This window comes from Lepisma saccharinum, chromosome 8 (genome assembly GCF_977018435.1).
Source record: "Lepisma saccharinum chromosome 8, izLepSacc3.1, whole genome shotgun sequence".
NCBI lineage: Eukaryota > Metazoa > Arthropoda > Insecta > Zygentoma > Lepismatidae > Lepisma > Lepisma saccharinum.
The window spans coordinates 20,004,350-20,024,683 of NC_139236.1; the positions used below are offsets into that span (position 1 = coordinate 20,004,350).

At 35.6% G+C, this 20,334-nt stretch overlaps 1 protein-coding gene across 3 annotated transcripts in view; it reads left to right on the forward strand.

Moving 5' to 3' along the window:
• Positions 1–19,798, forward strand: part of Mgat4a (alpha-1,3-mannosyl-glycoprotein 4-beta-N-acetylglucosaminyltransferase a) — a 534,709-nt gene extending 514,911 nt beyond the window's left edge. For all 3 annotated transcript variants that reach the window (XM_083126326.1, XM_083126328.1, XM_083126327.1), the window contains 6 exons: positions 1,626–1,756; positions 3,087–3,194; positions 11,159–11,352; positions 13,418–13,554; positions 16,737–16,852; positions 19,010–19,798. In XM_083126326.1, the coding sequence (XP_082982452.1) occupies positions 1,626–1,756; positions 3,087–3,194; positions 11,159–11,352; positions 13,418–13,554; positions 16,737–16,852; positions 19,010–19,039 (716 nt within the window). In that variant the 3' untranslated portion in view covers positions 19,040–19,798. The remainder of the gene's footprint in view (positions 1–1,625; positions 1,757–3,086; positions 3,195–11,158; positions 11,353–13,417; positions 13,555–16,736; positions 16,853–19,009) is intronic.
• Positions 19,799–20,334: the final 536 nt, after the last annotated feature.

Genomic DNA, 20,334 nt, shown 5'->3' on the forward strand with positions numbered 1-20,334 from the left:
TTCTATTCTAGAGTACTTTTCAGCAGTAGTCTCAATTTTGTCAATAAAATGCTTTTTGATTAAAATGTCAAGAGATTTTGAATCACTATGTATTTAAAGTTCAGAAGAGGGCATGAGGGAGAAGGGGCACCTCAAACACAAAACTGTAGCAATGCCTTAATGCCTTAAACCTGGCCCCCAGCTGTGGTTCCCTGTCCACCTGTTGGGAGAAGTTGGAGAGGTAATGCTGGCAATTTCAGAACTTTTCCAGAAAAATAAAACTTTATTTAAATTTTACCTGGACTTAGGTTTGTTCTTCTGTCTTTCACATTTAACAATAAAGCTTTGCCATATGCATTCTTCTAAGCTAAATTTAAGAGGTAGAAAGGGAGACAGTTTTTGTTTATTCTGATGGTCAGTTGGATATGAAACTACTGTATGTAAGTAGATAAAGTTTATAGTATAGACTCAATTATATTGTAGCATATGAAGTACCTCATTTTCTGAATATTTGCCTATAGCATGACACATCATATTAACTCTAATGGTGCATTAGGCTTCCGTTATGAAAGTACGTGTATGATCACAGTTGGTTGTTGGTAATGGTTATGGACAAATGATTGCAGGTAATTATAGTAACTACTATTATCTAAAGCTCAACAAAAAAGTCATGAAAGAAGGCAATCAGCATTTGGAAGTTTCTCCTGGCAGTCACTTCAAACAGTCATATCATGTGAAGCTCTTATTTGAAATGTGGCACCCATAGTTGTAGCAATCTGTTGTGCCAAAGAGTGGCTTCAAACAACTGCTGCCTGTCTATTTAACAAGATTTCTTGGGACTGTTGTACAGTTAACAGCAAAGATAATGGTAGGCAAATTGTCCATCGCTATTTTCATTACTTTTTATTCTACAGTGTTTTAAGGAGTGAAATTATGTTGGTTCGAAGCAGGTATTGCCCTCTGCTTATTGACGTCTTTATTTCAATTCATTATCATCACATTGTGTTATACAGACTGAATGAAAATGGTGGTGGACAATTCACCTACTGTTTCTTTTGCCATTGGATGTACCATTGATGACATGTGGGTATCAATGTTACTGTTTTTCTCATCGTGCTGGATTGGTCGCTTCCCCTCCCCACTCCCCTTGCCACCATGTAGGCCGCTTGCTTTATTATTGACACTTATAGATGTGCTGATATAGATATCTAATAATAAATCAGAAAATAATATATATTAGATATTATTAGAATGATTTAGTCAAGAAGACTTAGGTGGGCAGGCCATGTGCCACGAATGGGAGAGGAAAGAGGAGTTTACAGGATTCTTGTTGGGAAGCCTGATGGTAAGAGACCGTACGAAGGCCAAGACGAAGATGGAGAGATAACGTTGAGATGGACCTAAAGGAAATCGGTAGGGATGGAAAAGAGTGGATAGATCTTGCTCAGGATATGGACAGATAAAACTTCGAGTTTAAGAAGGCTGGAGAGTTAGTTAGTTAGTTCAAAAAAAAGTGAAAGTAGTTGCTTGTGTTGAATATGTTTTATTCAAAAAATTGGAAAGCCTTATGCAAGTATAATGTAGAATTAATGTAATGTTTATGTTGTGCTATTGTGAATGACTAACATTTATTATTGTATTTCCAGGGAAGATGTTTAAATGTGTGGAACTTCCATGGTTGATACAGTTTTTCCTTATGTTTTACAATGACAAACCAGTTGACTGGTTACTAGATCATCTAATTTCAACAAAAATATGCAGCCTGGATAAAGATGCTGTAAGTATCCTTCAGTTATTATTATTAATTTGAAGTCAGCGGTGATCTTCTTCATGACAGAGTTGTGTAAGAAGCATAATAATTTCATTTTGTATTGCCAGACTGAGATAATTTTGATTCTTACATTTGAATGGTGTGCTTTAATTAATGGATCATATCTGGAGAGTAGATCTGTCATGTTTAGAAAATTACTCCACTGTTCACCTCTTTCTGCAATGTTTTCATGATGTTCACAAAATGTAACTTGACATAAAGCTAGAAAGTGATAACGGTCTTCAACTTCTCATGTTCTTTGCTAATCCAAGTGTATTATAAGACATGGATGCAAGCAAGTAAGAGGTGCTTGTTTCATGTAATTTATTTTCTTACTCAGCCCTTACCAATAGTTCATGTAGTCCAGGAAAGATAAACAAAAAAAGAGCTTGTAACTTACATTACAATGGCTATCTAGTTCACACGATATGTGAATGGTGAGCAGACTTTTATATAATTTGAAATTTGAATTTCAAGTCCTTATATAAGTTCTGTTGCAAGAATTAAAAACAGATATTAATTCACTTGAAATAGTTTGTTACAAAAGCAACTTTACTTTTAATCAAGTTTCCTAGTGAACAAAAACAAATCAAAATCAACAACTTTAAAACAATGACATTCTTTAGCTCTGCGAGTCCCTGTTAATTTATTAACATATTTACAATAGAAAAAAAAAGATATATTTGCTATTTGTGAGTGTAGAAGACTGTCAAAATCCACCTCACTCTCTGAAGAAAACAACGTGAGAGATCAATCATTTTATCATCACCTTGTAAATGCTATCTAAATTATGCAGATCACAAGGAATTTTTTTTAAGATGTTAAATTACAAAATATACGTGGTTCAATCCAAAAGTTCAGAGACTGCTCATAGTTCCTTACCATGATGACTTCAAAACACTGATGCACAACCACTTTTAAACTATCCCCTTGGGCAATGATGCACTTTTGCCAGCACTGGTAAAGCTACTGGAAGTCTTTTCTTGCAACCTTCTGTATAGACTCCTACGATGCTGCTTTCACCTAATTTTCTGTGCAAAACGATGCCCCTTTAGATGGGTTTTCATGTGTGGGGGGGGGGGGAGTTAGAAGAAGTAGCAGGGAGCTAAGTAGTGTGGCCATGAAGTAAAATATGCTGAAAAAAATTGATGAGTTTATTTCTTATTTATCCCTTTTTTTCTAGCATCAGACGGGAGACTGTTGGAAGACCTGCAGAGCTGTTAGTTACTTCACTGATGCCTGCATTAAATATGGAATGTGGATATGGATTGTGATAATTGTATATTTTTCTTTCTAGAAACACTGCAAGAAAGCCAAAGCCCAATTGTGGGTTCATTACAAACCTTCTCTGTTCCAGCATATTGGAACTCATTCTTCTTTGAAAGGAAAAGTACAGAAACTTAAGGTATTACTGAAATTTGTTACTTTAAACTTTGCAGTATTTTTGTATTTTTAAAAAACATGTGTATATTTTTTTCTCAATGTATTGAAGAATTTGAAAATTAAGACAGATCAACATTTTTTTTAAAATCTGGAATTGGATATTCTGATCACCAAGAATTTTATTTCAGAATACACACAAAAAAATGTAAAGTATGTTCATTTTTACTTGCTGCTGCAGTTTTGTATGCAAATAATTTAAAATTTGGGAGCTACATCAGGCATTTTGTTTTTCAGATTAGCCTTTTAATTCTCTACAAATATGTAATATGTTTTCCTCACTTTAAAAATTGCAATAAGGGGTTGCATTGCTTAATCAACTGATAATGATATTAGCCAGTAATTGGTCATTGCTAAATTTGTGAATACATTTGTGATTCCATTAATTCCACACTTACTTGCTACTTACCGATTTCAAGGACTCTAATAACAATATTGAAAGTAAGTCATAAAAGGAAGTGTAAAGAAATCAGGCTCCTGGTTTATTTTAGTAATTGGCTGCAGATTAATATTCAGTAGCTTAACTCTTTCGTCCCACACCATGGCCATGCGGTCTAAGGCATCATGCTTTGGGCTCTGGCTACAGGATGCATGGAGGTTCGAGCCTCCTGGGGGAAGCGTAACATCGTTTCTTCTGATTTCGGCCTGTGTATTCTGGCCATCCACCATCGTGAGGAAATTGGGGAGCTATGAATGAGTAGCGTAACCTGGTCATGGAAACCTACAACAACGAGTGGGGGTTCATCGTACTGACCACATGTCACCCCGTAACTGATTGGATGATCTCCCACCTGGGATGAGTGAGTTAGTAAAATCAGGTGGGAGTGAGGCCGGCATTCGGTAGGTAGGCCCGACCCCTCAGTGGGCTGTTGTTCAATGGGTTATTGTTATTATTATAGCTTAATCCTTTCAGACTGATGTTATGTACTTCTGAAATCACTATTAAGCCATTCTAATTTGCCAGTCATGCAAATATTGCTCTTATTTTTTAACATTCCTGTTTTGTGCAACACTTTTCAAGTGTGTTTTGCTTCACAAAACAAATTACAGAAGGAAAACTATTCACTAGATAAATGCAGACAATTACAAATTTCCATTTTTCTTCCATCCCTCATTTGGGTTACAGTGTCTAACTTTGATTTTTCAAAACTTTAAATTTGTAGAAGCTTATACAGTATGTAACAGTCTTATCCATACAGAGGTAGTTGGAAAGTGAAATGATAAAAGTACACTGATAGAAAATAAAAAGAAAAAAAAAGTCTTGCTCAAATTATGTTATCTTCATTCGCTTTCCTCCACACCCTGTGGACACAATCTGATCCAAAAAGGTTTATTTTGGTTTCATTGCAGCAGAGGACATTCGTTCGTTGTTCCAGAACTCCTGGTCTTTATGCACATGGTTTTTTGCATTCACCCATGATATTCCTGTCTGTACAATGCACGATAAACTGTTAAATTGCTCATTGTCTTTCCTGTTGCATGTTCGACCTGTGACCTCAATTTCGGAATATTTAATTTGGATTAGCCTTAACATTTCTCACCACAAAAAGTTCCTCTCTCTCAGTTAGCCTTCTCTCTTTTCTTCTTCTTTCCCGATTCTTTGTTGAACCCTCATATTTGAATTTATTTACTATATACTGAACAGTAGAATGAGATTTGTTTACTAATGACTCTATTTCCCTCAAAGAATGTAATTTAAGAGCAAGATTCACTATCACAGTGAACTCCTGTCACTTCCCCATTACGGACTGCCCACGCTGACCAGCTGGTTGAATGCTAGAGTGGCTAAACAGACCTGCATCTAAAGCTGTACGTGCAAAATGCATTATGATGCACATAACTCATGCATACGAACAAGAAAGGTACATACATGAAACAGCCTCTAACGATTTATAATACTCCCCATCCAATACAATTACTGTATCTTACATGTTTTTTGCACAAATTACTTTCCAAATGTCTTCCCTGAATACTGGACACCTTTTGTTATATTTCACAAACTGACCACATTCAGAGGTGTTTCATACAATGTATACGGCCTGTACGAACAAGTATGATACATACTGTAGCAAAAAAGGCAGCCAGGCACTTCATATTTTTAAAATTTTTGGAGTTACCTGGCACTGCACAGTAAATATAAAAAATATGATTTAGGTGTTTTGTACCCTTCATGGTTATTTTGTACACCAAAGATAAGAAATTATGAAAAAATATAGATTAGATATTATTGCATGGAAACTACTAATCTGAGAGCAGAGATGGTGATAAACAGAAAGAGCGACTTTTTGAAGAAAATTAGTTTTGAATAAACAATGCTAAAATACACTTTGCTGATTGAAAATTGTGTCTAGATTACAATGCAAGCCTAGAAAGAATTTTCAACATTTAAATGCTGTTGAAATATGTGGATAAATTATTAATACTTTTAAACATGGTGAAGTGTTTAAAATAGAGCTGAGCCGATACCAATGTCGATGCCGATACTCTTACCGATTCCCACCGATACCGATACTTGGAAATTGCAATGATAAAAATTTGTTCAAAATATTGATCAATATTGGTGTGTAAAATTGTTTTCCAATTATATGCATTAATTTACCAAGAAATTTTGTTTCATCAGAATATGAAAAAAGATAGTATCTAATCACAAAATACAGTTTTTCATAGCATTTTTAGGTTTGTCGCGTGTTACTCACAAATCCAGAATATAAAAAAGGAAAGTTAAAAATTGTACTTACGTATGTGAGTATAGTGCTCTTATTGTAGAACGACGTTTCAGAGATTGACTATCTCTTTCCTCAGGTTCGTATAAAAAAACAAAAACTAAGTACTTGGCATAGTACTGCGTCAGAAATGTAATATGAGGATTGTGGTTAAGGGTTGGTTAGGGTACATTTAAAAAATTAAGTTTTTGCTATTACAAGTACGTAAAAACCAAGTCGTTCCCTAAAAAAACTCATACAGTAGACCTATTCACAGGTAAAAAAGTTAAAAATCTAAAAAACCCGCGTAAAACTCAATGCAACCTGCAGGTTTGGCCTTTCCTACCCAACTGTGCTTATCTATCCTCATGAAGGTCAATTCTCTACGAATGTCTCCCCTCCCCTTAATTTTCTCGTTTCCCCTTATTACGTCATAAATCCAACGTGAATTCACGTTCCTCTCTTGCAGCTTGCATAACTTCCGGAGTGACGTGGAAACCGATATTGGGTTCAATCTTCCAGGCTTTATCCCAACTTAAGCGATGGAAAAATCAATTTCCTGGATCTTAGTATCTTGAAAGAAGGGAATAGGATTAGAACAGGAGTACATCATAAACCCCTATCGGGGAACTTATATATTAACAAGGAATCGGCGCACCCCGAAATAACAAAGAAAAACGTATTCCTTAACTTTTTTATTAGGGCCGGTAGACTATGCAATAATGGAAAAGAAAAAGACAACGAAATTCGGTGGATAAGAAAAACAGGATTAAAAAACGGATACACAAATAGAGAAATGGATAAGATAGCGGAGAGAGCACGGAAAATTATTAGGAAAGAAGGGGATCAAAAAGAAGGGGAAAAAACCGAAAATAGGAGGGTAAAGTATGTTGGCATCCCTTACCATCAATCCGTATCGGAAAAAATCGGAAAAATAACGAGAGATTATGGAATCGTTTGCGGGATGAAAGCACCAAAGAATGTAGAAAAATACTTCACCGATTATAAGAAAGGAAAGACAACTAGGGAAATACCGGAAAAACAGAAGGGGGTTTATCGAATAGAATGCCAATGCGGGAAGGAGTACATAGGACAGACGGGCCGGAATATGGGTAAAAGATGGAGCGAGCATGAAAAGGACATAAGGGAAAAAGTTCCCAAAACGGGTCTCTCAGAACACATTTTGGAAAGTGGGCATGGAATCGCAAAAAAAGAGATAATCAGAAAAGAGGGGAGGAAATTAGGAAGAAACGTGTATGAAACAGCGAGTATTTGTAGGGGAGGGAAGAATAATCTTAATAGGGACGAAGGAAATTTGGAAGAAGGGTGGATCAATTTCCTCAAAAAATGGGATAAAGCCTGGAAGATTGAACCCAATATCGGTTTCCACGTCACTCCGGAAGTTATGCAAGCTGCAAGAGAGGAACGTGAATTCACGTTGGATTTATGACGTAATAAGGGGAAACGAGAAAATTAAGGGGAGGGGAGACATTCGTAGAGAATTGACCTTCATGAGGATAGATAAGCACAGTTGGGTAGGAAGGGCCAAACCTGCAGGTTGCATTGAGTTTTACGCGGGTTTTTTAGATTTTTAACTTTTTTACCTGTGAATAGGTCTACTGTATGAGTTTTTTTAGGGAACGACTTGGTTTTTACGTACTTGTAATAGCAAAAACTTAATTTTTTAAATGTACCCTAACCAACCCTTAACCACAATCCTCATATTACATTTCTGACGCAGTACTATGCCAAGTACTTAGTTTTTGTTTTTTTATACGAACCTGAGGAAAGAGATAGTCAATCTCTGAAACGTCGTTCTACAATAAGAGCACTATACTCACATACGTAAGTACAATTTTTAACTTTCCTTTTTTTTATATTCTGGATTTGTGAGTAACACGCGACAAACCTAAAAATGCTATTGATCTCCGATACGGGGAGAAAAGTGTGTGCACTAGAAAATAAGAGGATTAAGTTGAATAAGGGTTTAATCAGGATTAGATTTTTAAAACAATGCAGGAAAATGGGGGTTTTACCAAACTTTTTAAAATGGGGGTATAAACCGTTGAGTGTAGGCATGTTTGAACAAAAACAAGAAATACAGTTTAAAATACTAGGGAAATGTATTAGGGAAGCACATGGACAAGTCGAACGTCTTAATAAGGAATGCTATAGATTACATTTGGAAGTTAGTGGGGAACTAGACGAAGTGACGTGGAACCGCATTGAAGAGAGACACTTTAGAGCTGTGGAAAAAGCCAAATTTAGGGATAGTAATACTATAGAGAGGAAATTGATGAAATTAAAATTGAATAGGAAGGATAATCTAGAGAATAAGAAACAAAAAACAGAGGAGTGGGGAAATAATGAGAACATTTTAAATTTAACCACCCACGAACCACCTAAAGAGTTGATTAGGATTATGAACAAGGGGCAGAAATTTGCAATAGGGGTAGAGAAACTTGAAAAAGAAGAATACATAATAGCAGCAGAAACGATCGTAACAACTATTGACGAAAGGGAGGATAAAACTGAGGTTAGACAAAGGATACGTAATATTGTAGAACAACACTTGCAAAAAGAAATTAAAAAGGAAACGAACATGAAAGGGGGAGATAGAACACGGAAAGAGAAAGTAAACGAAAACCTAAGATGCGATTTAAAAAATGTAAGAAAATGGGTGAAGGCGAATAACGTATTTCTAATTAGGTCTGATAAAGAAAACAAGATGGTTATCATGGACAGAGAGGAATATCACCAAAAATTAGAAGATAGCTTTAAAGGTAACGATTTTGAGAAAATAGAGAAAGACCCTATTAATAAGATTAGAAGAGAGATCAAAAAAGGGGTAGAGACAAGCATTACATTGGGCACAAGCGAAAAGAAAATCCTTATTAAAGAAATTAAAGTTGGCAACATACCAATTGCTTTTGGAATACCTAAGACACACAAACAAGGCATACCACTTAGGCCTATTATACCAACATACGAACATCCGGGATATGGGCTACCAAAAATGCTGGTAAAGAGAATAAGGAAGGTAAATGAGAACACCCAATATAGCGTTAGGAATGCCGTAGAAGTTAAAGAATGTATAGAAAATCTGAAAATTGATGATGAGGATACAATAAGTAGTTTTGATGTTGTTAACTTATACCCAAGTGTACCAAGGGGGCGGGCGGGGGATTGTTTACTAAGGTGGCTGTTAGAAAAAGGAATAGACATCCTAACTGCTTGGGAATATGTACGATGGTATAACCTTGTAACGGAATATAACTTTTTCTATGTCAATGATAGTATTTATAGACAAAAAGAAGGCCTGGCGATGGGAAACCCCATTTCTGGTATAGTAGCGAGCATTTTTATGCACTTCATTGAGAAGGCAGCTTTGGAAAAAACAGGAATGGGTATTAAATATTATGGGAGATACGTTGATGATATCTTGATTATAGGAAAGGGGGTAGCACTGAACAAGGTTTTTGAAGAATTAGAAAAACAAGACGAAAGAATAAACTTCACTAGGGAAAACTTAAGCGATGGAAAAATCAATTTCCTGGATCTTAGTATCTTGAAAGAAGGGAATAGGATTAGAACAGGAGTTCATCATAAACCCCTATCGGGGAACTTATATATTAACAAGGAATCGGCGCACCCCGAAATAACAAAGAAAAACGTATTCCTTAACTTTTTTATTAGGGCCGGTAGACTATGCAATAATGGAAAAGAAAAAGACAACGAAATTCGGTGGATAAGAAAAACAGGATTAAAAAACGGATACACAAATAGAGAAATGGATAAGATAGCGGAGAGAGCACGGAAAATTATTAGGAAAGAAGGGGATCAAAAAGAAGGGGAAAAAACCGAAAATAGGAGGGTAAAGTATGTTGGCATCCCTTACCATCAATCCGTATCGGAAAAAATCGGAAAAATAACGAGAGATTATGGAATCGTTTGCGGGATGAAAGCACCAAAGAATGTAGAAAAATACTTCACCGATTATAAGAAAGGAAAGACAACTAGGGAAATACCGGAAAAACAGAAGGGGGTTTATCGAATAGAATGCCAATGCGGGAAGGAGTACATAGGACAGACGGGCCGGAATATGGGTAAAAGATGGAGCGAGCATGAAAAGGACATAAGGGAAAAAGTTCCTAAAACGGGTCTCTCAGAACACATTTTGGAAAGTGGGCATGGAATCGCAAAAAAAGAGATAATCAGAAAAGAGGGGAGGAAATTAGGAAGAAACGTGTATGAAACAGCGAGTATTTGTAGGGGAGGGAAGAATAATCTTAATAGGGACGAAGGAAATTTGGAAGAAGGGTGGATCAATTTCCTCAAAAAATGGGATAAAGCCTGGAAGATTGAACCCAATATCGGTTTCCACGTCACTCCGGAAGTTATGCAAGCTGCAAGAGAGGAACGTGAATTCACGTTGGATTTATGACGTAATAAGGGGAAACGAGAAAATTAAGGGGAGGGGAGACATTCGTAGAGAATTGACCTTCATGAGGATAGATAAGCACAGTTGGGTAGGAAAGGCCAAACCTGCAGGTTGCATTGAGTTTTACGCGGGTTTTTTAGATTTTTAACTTTTTTACCTGTGAATAGGTCTACTGTATGAGTTTTTTTAGGGAACGACTTGGTTTTTACGTACTTGTAATAGCAAAAACTTAATTTTTTAAATGTACCCTAACCAACCCTTAACCACAATCCTCATATTACATTTCTGACGCAGTACTATGCCAAGTACTTAGTTTTTGTTTTTTTATACGAACCTGAGGAAAGAGATAGTCAATCTCTGAAACGTCGTTCTACAATAAGAGCACTATACTCACATACGTAAGTACAATTTTTAACTTTCCTTTTTTATATACAGTTTTTCATGCAAAATTAGTGCAAAATGAAAAGAAAGTTTTAATTTAGCACAATTTCCCAGATAATTAGACTCCGCGAACGTGTCACGCGGCATTTTTGTGGACTCCGTGAAAGAGCAATATGCCGGCTGGTATCGGTAGATGAATTCAAACCAATACTTTCCGATACCTCTACCACTGGTATCGGTCGATACCGATACATCGGCAATGGTATCGGCTCAGCCCTAGTTTAAAATTAATTGAAATTGGTTGAAATGATATGAAATGATCTATATATATGAAAATAACACAGATACATGTACATTGCATTATGAAATATTACCTTGCTACATTTTTATTATCTTTCTTTCCAGGACAAGCAGTTTGGCAAAGTTGCTCTTTTCTTCCCACACAACAATCCTCCTGCCTTGGTTGAATCAGCCATTAAGCCATACAAACAATACACGCTCAACAGAGCCTATCTAGGAGAAACATTCTTCTGGGGTCTTTTACCTCAACCCGGGGACTTCCTTGAATTTAGATTTAATACACCAATCATTGTTAAACAGTAAGTTGTGTTATATTGATTAAATCTGTTTTATCCTGTTCTCTGTTTGTGTTTAGATATTTAATGTTGCTTTTGCTTTCTCTTTCGATTACTCTCAAACAATTACCCAGGCAAAGTACCTTTGGTGGCAAGATCATGTGTGAGGAATGTGATGTGTTTGACCACAGTTCTTTGAGTTCACTACCTGATAGTTTGGAGGCTGGAGGAACAGAGGCTATCCTTGGGAAAATGAAAATCTTTGGATTACATTATCCTTGTTAATTACAATTTCCATTTTGAATCATTTCATTAATTTTAATTTTTAATTTAGGTTGACATGGAGCACCCAGATAGTGAATATGTTTAAAGAGATGACTTTTAAGGAACGATCTTCATCATTTCATGGAAGAACAAACTTGTAAAGCTCATGGGATATATATTTTGGAATTTGATATTCACATTTTGGATATCTCAAAATTTCAATAACCTACGTAGTTTAATACGTTAGCCATGTGAGAACTTTGGAGATCCTCATTGGTTTTACCCAGTTGTTTTGAAGCAACGATTTACTTGCAATGCAGTTACAAGTGGCAGTTACTTTTCTGAGTAATGGAAACTCTAATAAGTTATTTTTTAAATATAAATAACCATAATTTGCCTACTTTTTCAATTAATGAATTATTAAATAGTCAGTTTCTCTTCTGTACATTTCAACAGTAGAAAAATAGAAACAAAATTTCAATCTTTATCATTTATTGATTGATTGTTGTTTTAAGTTCACTTTATGCACAGAAAGGCTAATCGGTACTAGATCCACAGTTTAAAGTGGGATCGGAACCACTGTGCGATGTGCTTTCACTGGGTATCAAATTTTGAACCCCTTTATTACAAGATGACAATGTTACCACTATGCCATCGGGAAGGCTCTTTATCATTTAACAATTTGTAACAAGTAAAATTTTGCATGAAGGCTCTCTTTTTTTATAATTATTTCATGCTTTTCTTTTTCCTCATCTATTTAAGGGGGGGGGGGGGCGGGAGATTTAGAAAAATTACATTATGGTCAGAAAAGGTTGTATGTGTATTTTTTGTGGTGTATTGATAGATAATTTTGTTTGCTATAACTTGATCAATACTGTTTGATCAAAGTGACTGTAAAAACTAACTTACCAAAGATTGGTCTTACTTTTAATTTTGAGCTGAATGGTTTTAGCTCTTGCCTTTGGCACAAGCAGTTCTAGGTTTGATCCATGTAAGAACCTTGTATAATTTTGATGTTTCATCTTTCCAGTTGAAAAGTTTTCCTTTGTCAGTCGCATGTGTAAGTTTAATTTCAAATTTAGGCAATGTTAAAACTACAGTATTTCTCAGCCACAGATATTAGATGCACCACATAAATGTGAGTGTGAGGATAAAAATTCTCAATATAAAGTAATTTATGATATGAAAGGTATAATATAAAATATATCATAAAATACTTACGTTTCTTGAGTATCAATTTTACGAAAGAACAACGTTTCGGGATCCTACTGTTCCCTTCTTCAGGTTCTCATTCTAGGCCAGTATGATCACTACATAGCCACACAATCAAGACAAGGATATAGGAAATAGGTAACACTGGATAAAAATGGATAAAGAGTTTATTCCATACCAACTGGCTTCATACACTTAAAACTGCATAATCTATTACCTTCCTTAAAAACTCCAACTATTAAAAAAGCCCGTAAAAAACTTTCACACACTAAACACGTTAAAAAACCCTTACATTGCCATGCTTTCCCTTACGACAAACTCAGCGAGTTTGTCGTTAAAATTGATACTCACAAAACGTAAGTATTTTATGATATATTTTATATTATACTTTTAATATACATAACATGAGTAAGTCGCACATGCCTTGAAAATGAATTTATGATAATACACTGATCTATATATCTCAAAGCGCAATCTTATTTACAGGATGAAAGGTATAATGATGAAGTGTAAAGCAGAAAGATGATATAGAAACTGAATATTACCAACAATATATCCTAACTCTTGAAAACTCTCAACTGGCTTTGTCCATAATTCATTTCGTTCTTTCCAGCTACTTATTTAGGAGTGGGAACGCAGAGCATCCCTCGGATCGTTTCTATAACACATCTGTAGAAGCCTTGCCAGAAGCAAGTCTAAGCATGTACAAATATAGCTTCAACACAACCAATGATGGATATGTAATAGTAGGTATGTAAAATTCTGTATGTTTTATTGTCATACTTTAAATTACAACCTGTGCAATTTGAAAAACGTCATTGATTGAAAGGCATCTATCTGACTTTTGCTTAGTTAATATGGGTTTGATCCCAATGGATGTTCAATATGCATAAAAGGGTTTTAGTACAATTGGTACTCTGCCTTTACTTCCCTCTTGTGCACATGTGGGGCTAGAACTCATGAACAATTCCACGTCATTCCTGTCTATCCAAAGTAGAGTGTATTTGAAAAACATTCAGTGTGGAGAAATGTATATCCTAGGGGATGAGACAGAATGTTACTTTGTTAGAGTTGGCAAATAAGTTAAAAACATACTGTCTTTCTCCTCTGTAAGTTCAGTAATCAAATCTTCTCTTGTAGTTCTAATCAATTTCATTTTTTTCTACTTATGAGTACATACATACTTCGAAAGATCTTGGTTTTATATGTTGCCATTGACTTTTTTAGGGTACATTGAAACTAGTCTTATTAATGACTTTCTAATATTGACTACAATGGGCAAATCAACTTTCCAATAACAATTTACCATTATTTTTTTTAAAATTTAACTTTTGTTTTTCATATTTGCCATTTCAGTTAAAATCTGTAATTCCCTATTTTACCTTGTGTCTGCATTTATTGAAGTCTGTATATTATATAATTGGAAATGTATATGCTGTATGTAAAAATTATATATCTTATGTAGTGTGTCCTCATATGTTGCAGACTATTTTCCCAGAAATGAATATTGAACATTGTATCATAGGATAAACTTTTGGTGAACTTCATGTTTTTCCACACTTTGGCAGCAATTAACGAGCTGTTTCTTCAAAACTACACATAATATTATGGTTCTGTCTCATTTGATCATTTGTATACATATGAAGGTATGACATACTTAAATCACAAAACAATACAGGGTGTACACAAAATAATATCTAAGTTTTAAATTTGTGTAATCTCTCTCATCTTCGGCATACGATAATAAGCCATACATGAGATGGAAGAGTAAGTCTAAACTTTTATGCAACACTTGCTACACACACTACACATACACTACAAGTGCTCAATATGTCCACTTTCCCTTACACAGCACACATCCAACAGGTAGCAGAGTTCTTCCCATATTCTGGTCAGCGTCTCCGGTGTAATGGATGAAACAGCCTGTACAATCTAGCGTCTCAAGTCCCGAAGTGGGATCCTTCCAAATTCACTTGTGAATGCCCCTGAACTGTAACGACAGAATTGCATATCGTAAACTGCAGAACACAAAAAATATTTCTTCTGAGGAGTCGCCTTATGGAACAATGGCGCAGTCACACGGCGGGGTGAGGAAACAGGTTTTCATTGTTGCCAGACAAAATTTCCACAGTTGCTCTTTTCTTACGTTTAAGCTACAAATGAGTACGTTGGCTTGCATAGCCATAACAACTACTTAAAACTCCGATATTCTTTTGTCCACACCCTGTACATGTATTGTTATTATTACACTGGTCGACATGGGTTTGGTTGTCTTGTAGATGGTTGTTGTCTCTGAATAATTTCAGCATGCCAGATCCAAAATTAAATGATAACCCTTTTTTTGCCCATCACATATTGTCTGCAGAAAACAGCAATTTATTAATTGCCTTAATTTCACAGTAAAATGTATAGTTACATAGTTTTCCAATAGATGGCTCTGTTTAGATGATGGTAAAAATATTGATTTTCTACATTCCAAATCCTACATTTTTAACTATAAATGAATGAAGATTTGTAAACATTTAATCTGCCTTCCATGCGACATATTGGCATAAAAATGGTATGGACTTAGTTACATATGTTTTATTTACGAAAACCCTCAAGAAAATGTATTCACAAAATGTGCAAAAGTGATTATAATGTGGTGGAGGTTGCTGTTCAGAGCAAGGGAGAAAAAATGCCCTTTTGTCAGTGCTTTGTGTTTTCATTAAGCATGCAATAACATACATTTGTTCGAGTATGACATCACATAAGTGTTTGAACAAGCTTGTTATGTGTGCGGGAGTTACATTGTGCTCATACAGCGACTGACTATCCTAAGTTTCAAGATTAAAGTATACTTGTAGTAGTTCGACATGAAATTAAACGGTCAACGTAAGTCATGGGTGCCCGACGTGTGCATGTATGTGTTCAGGGTGTGTGCTAAGACACTAGGTCTTGGGCAACCAGTAAGAAGAAGAAAGGCATGCAATTCAGAATATCTATCGTATGGAGGGAGCCCAGAAACCACATTGATGATTATTATTTCTGTGAAACAAATGTTAACTATGCAAGAAATGCATATTGTGTCCAAACATCACAACCTTGGCAATTTGACTCATTCCCCATGGTGAAATTCCCAGTGCCCAATCTTCACACTTAGTGGTAGTGAAGCAGAAGTTACATGTGAAGAAAATTATTACTACCAACCTCTCAGTGGTGACAATCTTCCACAGTTGTTTTCACAGACAGAACTTTACAACTTGTCTGTGGCTTAAAACTAACAAAGAAGAGTGCATAGCTCCTTGGTTCTAGACTGATATTCCACAATGCTTCACTACATTGACTCTCTTACAAGTTTTCTCTTTGGGCTTCCCCTTTGCCTCAGTGACTGGGACAATTGCCTCCATCACCCCCCATATCTATGGTCATCAAGCTAAATATACAGGGTGTCTACAAATGTTTGGAGCAGTTTCAAATATTATTTGTAACTATGTAATTTGTTCGAATGTGATGTTAGAGGACAAGTATCTCACAAAGTTTTGTTTCCTGTTGCATGTATTGTATGTTTCTGCCTCCTGCTACTAGAGTGCAGCAGTAGTTAAGATGGCAACTAACAGTAAGAAAGCATTTGCTGTCCTCAGATTCCATGCAAGTCTCTCACTGACAATGGTTCAACAATGATTTAGAATGAAGTTCAGTGACGATCCACTCAGTGCAAACACCATCCCACCCCCATCCTGCCCCCTAGACAGGAGTATGTGGAGTGTTCGCCACTGCCTGTATCTTTTATGTGTGCTAATAGATGGATAACTCAGTGCCAAAAGTTAATATTGTTTTAACTCAACAAACAGATAATTCCTTGACAAATTTATGACACAGCCATCTGTCTGCTCTTGTGATGATATATTCTTAGATTTATGACTTACACAAATGTTTAATTTCCTTAACAGGTAAATTTGATAGCATGGGGATAGCAGAAGGGACAATAGATCCCAAGCTGGGACCAATCAAGATTCTACGTCTTAATGTCCGGAGTGAAAGTGAAAATTGGGCGATATTAAGTGAAGTAAGTATTACACCAAAATTTAGAAAGGATACATTATCCTTTTTACCTATAAGGTTTTCTAGGGAATCAAATTCACTTATAGAATATTAAATTAATATTATATATTACAGTTGTTTCTATGTATTTTTGTAATGTTTATTGACTTATTTGACCTAATATTTGCTGTCAAGCTGCTGTAACGATGGAGTACAGTATATCTTAATTTCAAATACATTATATTACACTGCATGGTAAATATCATAATTTGTACATAATCTCGACACATACAACACAAGAATGGAATGTTTCCAATGTTATGAATTCTCTGCTCCCTTGATGGTATAAAGATATAGTTTGTAGAAGACATGAAACATGTTTCCATTTTCATGTTACACATTATCTTTGTCTGGAATGTTCTCATGTTTGTCTGAAGGAATGGTGCATTTTAAGTTGGAGGGACAGAAGAAAGTAGTGCTCCCTTGTGCCTTGTGCTTTGCACTATGCCATGAAGGCATGTAGGGGGTGTGGGGTTAGGGCCCCACACTTTCTTAATCTCGGCAGTGCTGGAGGTGATGTGATCAGTACCGCACCCCTGACCGAGGGACAAAAGAAAGCTTCTGCCATATCATAGTCACTGAAGATGGAGGCTCCAGGTTTGAATCCCGGCCAGACATGGATGTTCTTTGTGAGTGTCCCTTCATCAATCTCATCATTCATCCTCATCGTCACGATTAGCACAAAAGTGACAGACAAGCAATGTAAAATAACCTAATTCAGTCAATCGATTCCAGTTGCCAGTTTCTTTAAACACAAGGTGGTCAGGAGCATGGTGCTGATCACATCACCCCCACTCATGACCGGATCAAGAAAGTGTGGCACACTATCTTTGAAGCCTGAGCAGAGTATTTATATAGGTGAAAGGCACTTACCTATGAGAATAGGCACCTTCCTAAAAACCATATACACTATACACACAAATTGAGCTATCGCCTGAAGACAACAGCTACACTGTATGTGTGTTGGAAACCAAATATTGACATTGACATATTCTTATTATACAAATTCTCTCTTCAAATGTGTATAATCTGGCAAACCGATACTTTTTTACATCAGATGATGCAACATTGAAAGAAGAGACTATTATACAGATAGAGGTTTCAGTTCACAGACTATATTCACATAAATATAAACTTGTATTTTACACAGACTTTGAAGACGTGAATATAAAATAACCTTATTATATACTGGATGGTCACATTTATTACAATATATTTATGAGGTTAGGGCCTCCCCGATGGTGCAATGGTAGTGTGGTTGCCTTGTAATCAAGGGGTCCCGGGTTCGATTCCCGGTGGAGGCACATAGTGGTTCAGATCCCACTTTAAACTGTAGGTCCAGTCCCGATTAGCCTTACTGTGCATAAAGTGGACTTAAAACACCAAATCAATCCAATCCAATATTTATGAGGTTGGTTGCAAGTATATTAAGAATAAGCTGTTTTTTAAGAATAGATAAGGGAGAGAAAATCTACAACCTAAATAATACAAATTTCCATTTAAATCCATAATGCATTGCATTCTATATCCATAAAAATATACTATATCCATATCAACAATATGATTGAAAATGAAAAATTATTGGAAATAATTGTTGTAATGCTGATATTAATAATTGGTGGCATGCCTAGAATTTTCTTAAGAGGGAGGTATGACTTTTAGAGTGGAGTTGCATTTTTTTTTAGCTGTCAGTTCTAGATTTTGCCAAATTTTTCTGCAGTTTATGTCTATCTAACTAACAGAGAAATTCTCTAGCCTTTTTAAACCTGAAGGTTTATGGCTGCAGCAACACAAGTCTTCCATCTGTCCCTATCCTGGGCAAGGTGAATCGAATCTTTTCCATCCTTACGGATTTCCTTTTGGTCCACCTCAACGTTATCCCTTCCATCTTTGTCTTGGCTTTCCTACTGGTCTCTTACAATTTTATATTCTTTGTTTGTTAGGGATGATGGTCAAAGGCAGGTTATGACCTCCATCACCACCTCCCCAGTTGGGTATGCTACTGCAAATAATACACAGAATTTAAGCTCTATATGTGACATTGACAGTCAAGGTATAAACTAAAACCTTCATTTATATACCATTAGGATAATTATCATAAAAATATTATTTTGTTTTTCAGATTCACGTTGAGGCTGAAGACAACAGCTGACATGAAGAATAAACCAGTAAACCTCAGTGAACGAGTATTACATCAGGGTCATAGACCCAATGTGCTACATCTTGCTGTGATACATTCATGAACATTCATGAACATTACTATGTACTTGTTTTCGCCAAGCTTCTTCCTTGCCCACATAACATTCTAACAAGAAAAATGACAGTCTTTCATCGAAAAAACAAAAGAAAAACTATTTTAGAACTTGCATTTTTGAAGTTTTTTTGCTGTTAATTGTTCCTCGTAATGAGTTTGTTTCTGTTAACTGTGTTTTGTGTGTCTTTGTTTTCATCATTGAGAGTTTGATTTTGTATCATGTCCATTACTTTTCATAAATTTTCTAAATTTCATAATGTAAATAGGACATTTGATGGAAAGACGTAACGATCATTTTAGATATCTGCATCAATCGCCAATTCATACTGCTATCAATAGTGTCAATCGGTGATGAGTTAACATAAACTATGTCTGTGAAACTTGGCTGTTGTATGTGGTTGTGTTATAATTGTGATGTGTAATTGTGTTAGTGACAATCACTATGGATTTTTATGTGATTATTTGCAAATGGATAAGAATGCCTAAAGGAGCTCACGTGAACTCATGGTCTAAAAAACAGGTGTGAAACACAATATGTGAAGCCACAGTTTTACATGTGTTTTTTTTGTTTTTTTTACTGTGAAGAAACTGTATATACATTCATACATTGCTATAATTCTTATGCCATAAACAACCTACAATAACATGATTTTTCTGTTTAAATTGAGTTGTTATTTCATTTTTATCCTGTTCTTTTTATATGAACCTAATGTAATCACCTAAGCATGCTGAGTTATAAGTTATTCAGTGTCTCTTGAAAATACAGCTACTTTGTTTTATAATAATAATGAAAATTATTCTAACCATTAATATAATATCAGTGATGTATTTCAGATGTTAGATAGATATGTATTCATCTTTAAAATAAGAGCACTCATGGTTTTGTCATACATTGCATTGGATTTCCTATTTTTCACAATACATTTCATTAGCATCAGAGGCGTATATTCTAGGCTATTTGCCCAGGCTCAGAAGGGAAAGAAAAATAAATCTGAAAATGTGCATGAAATTGTTCATTTCAATGTGAAGATGATGGCATTTCAGGAGTTGGCACACTTATTTTTTACAAGTTGTTATACTTATTTCTTATGAGTTGGCAATATTACCCAGTTTCTTTGAAATTCACAAAACTTTAAAAAAGCATTCAAGGGGTCCCGTGAGTTTAGCATGGCAGTCATCTAGCATGAATGTCG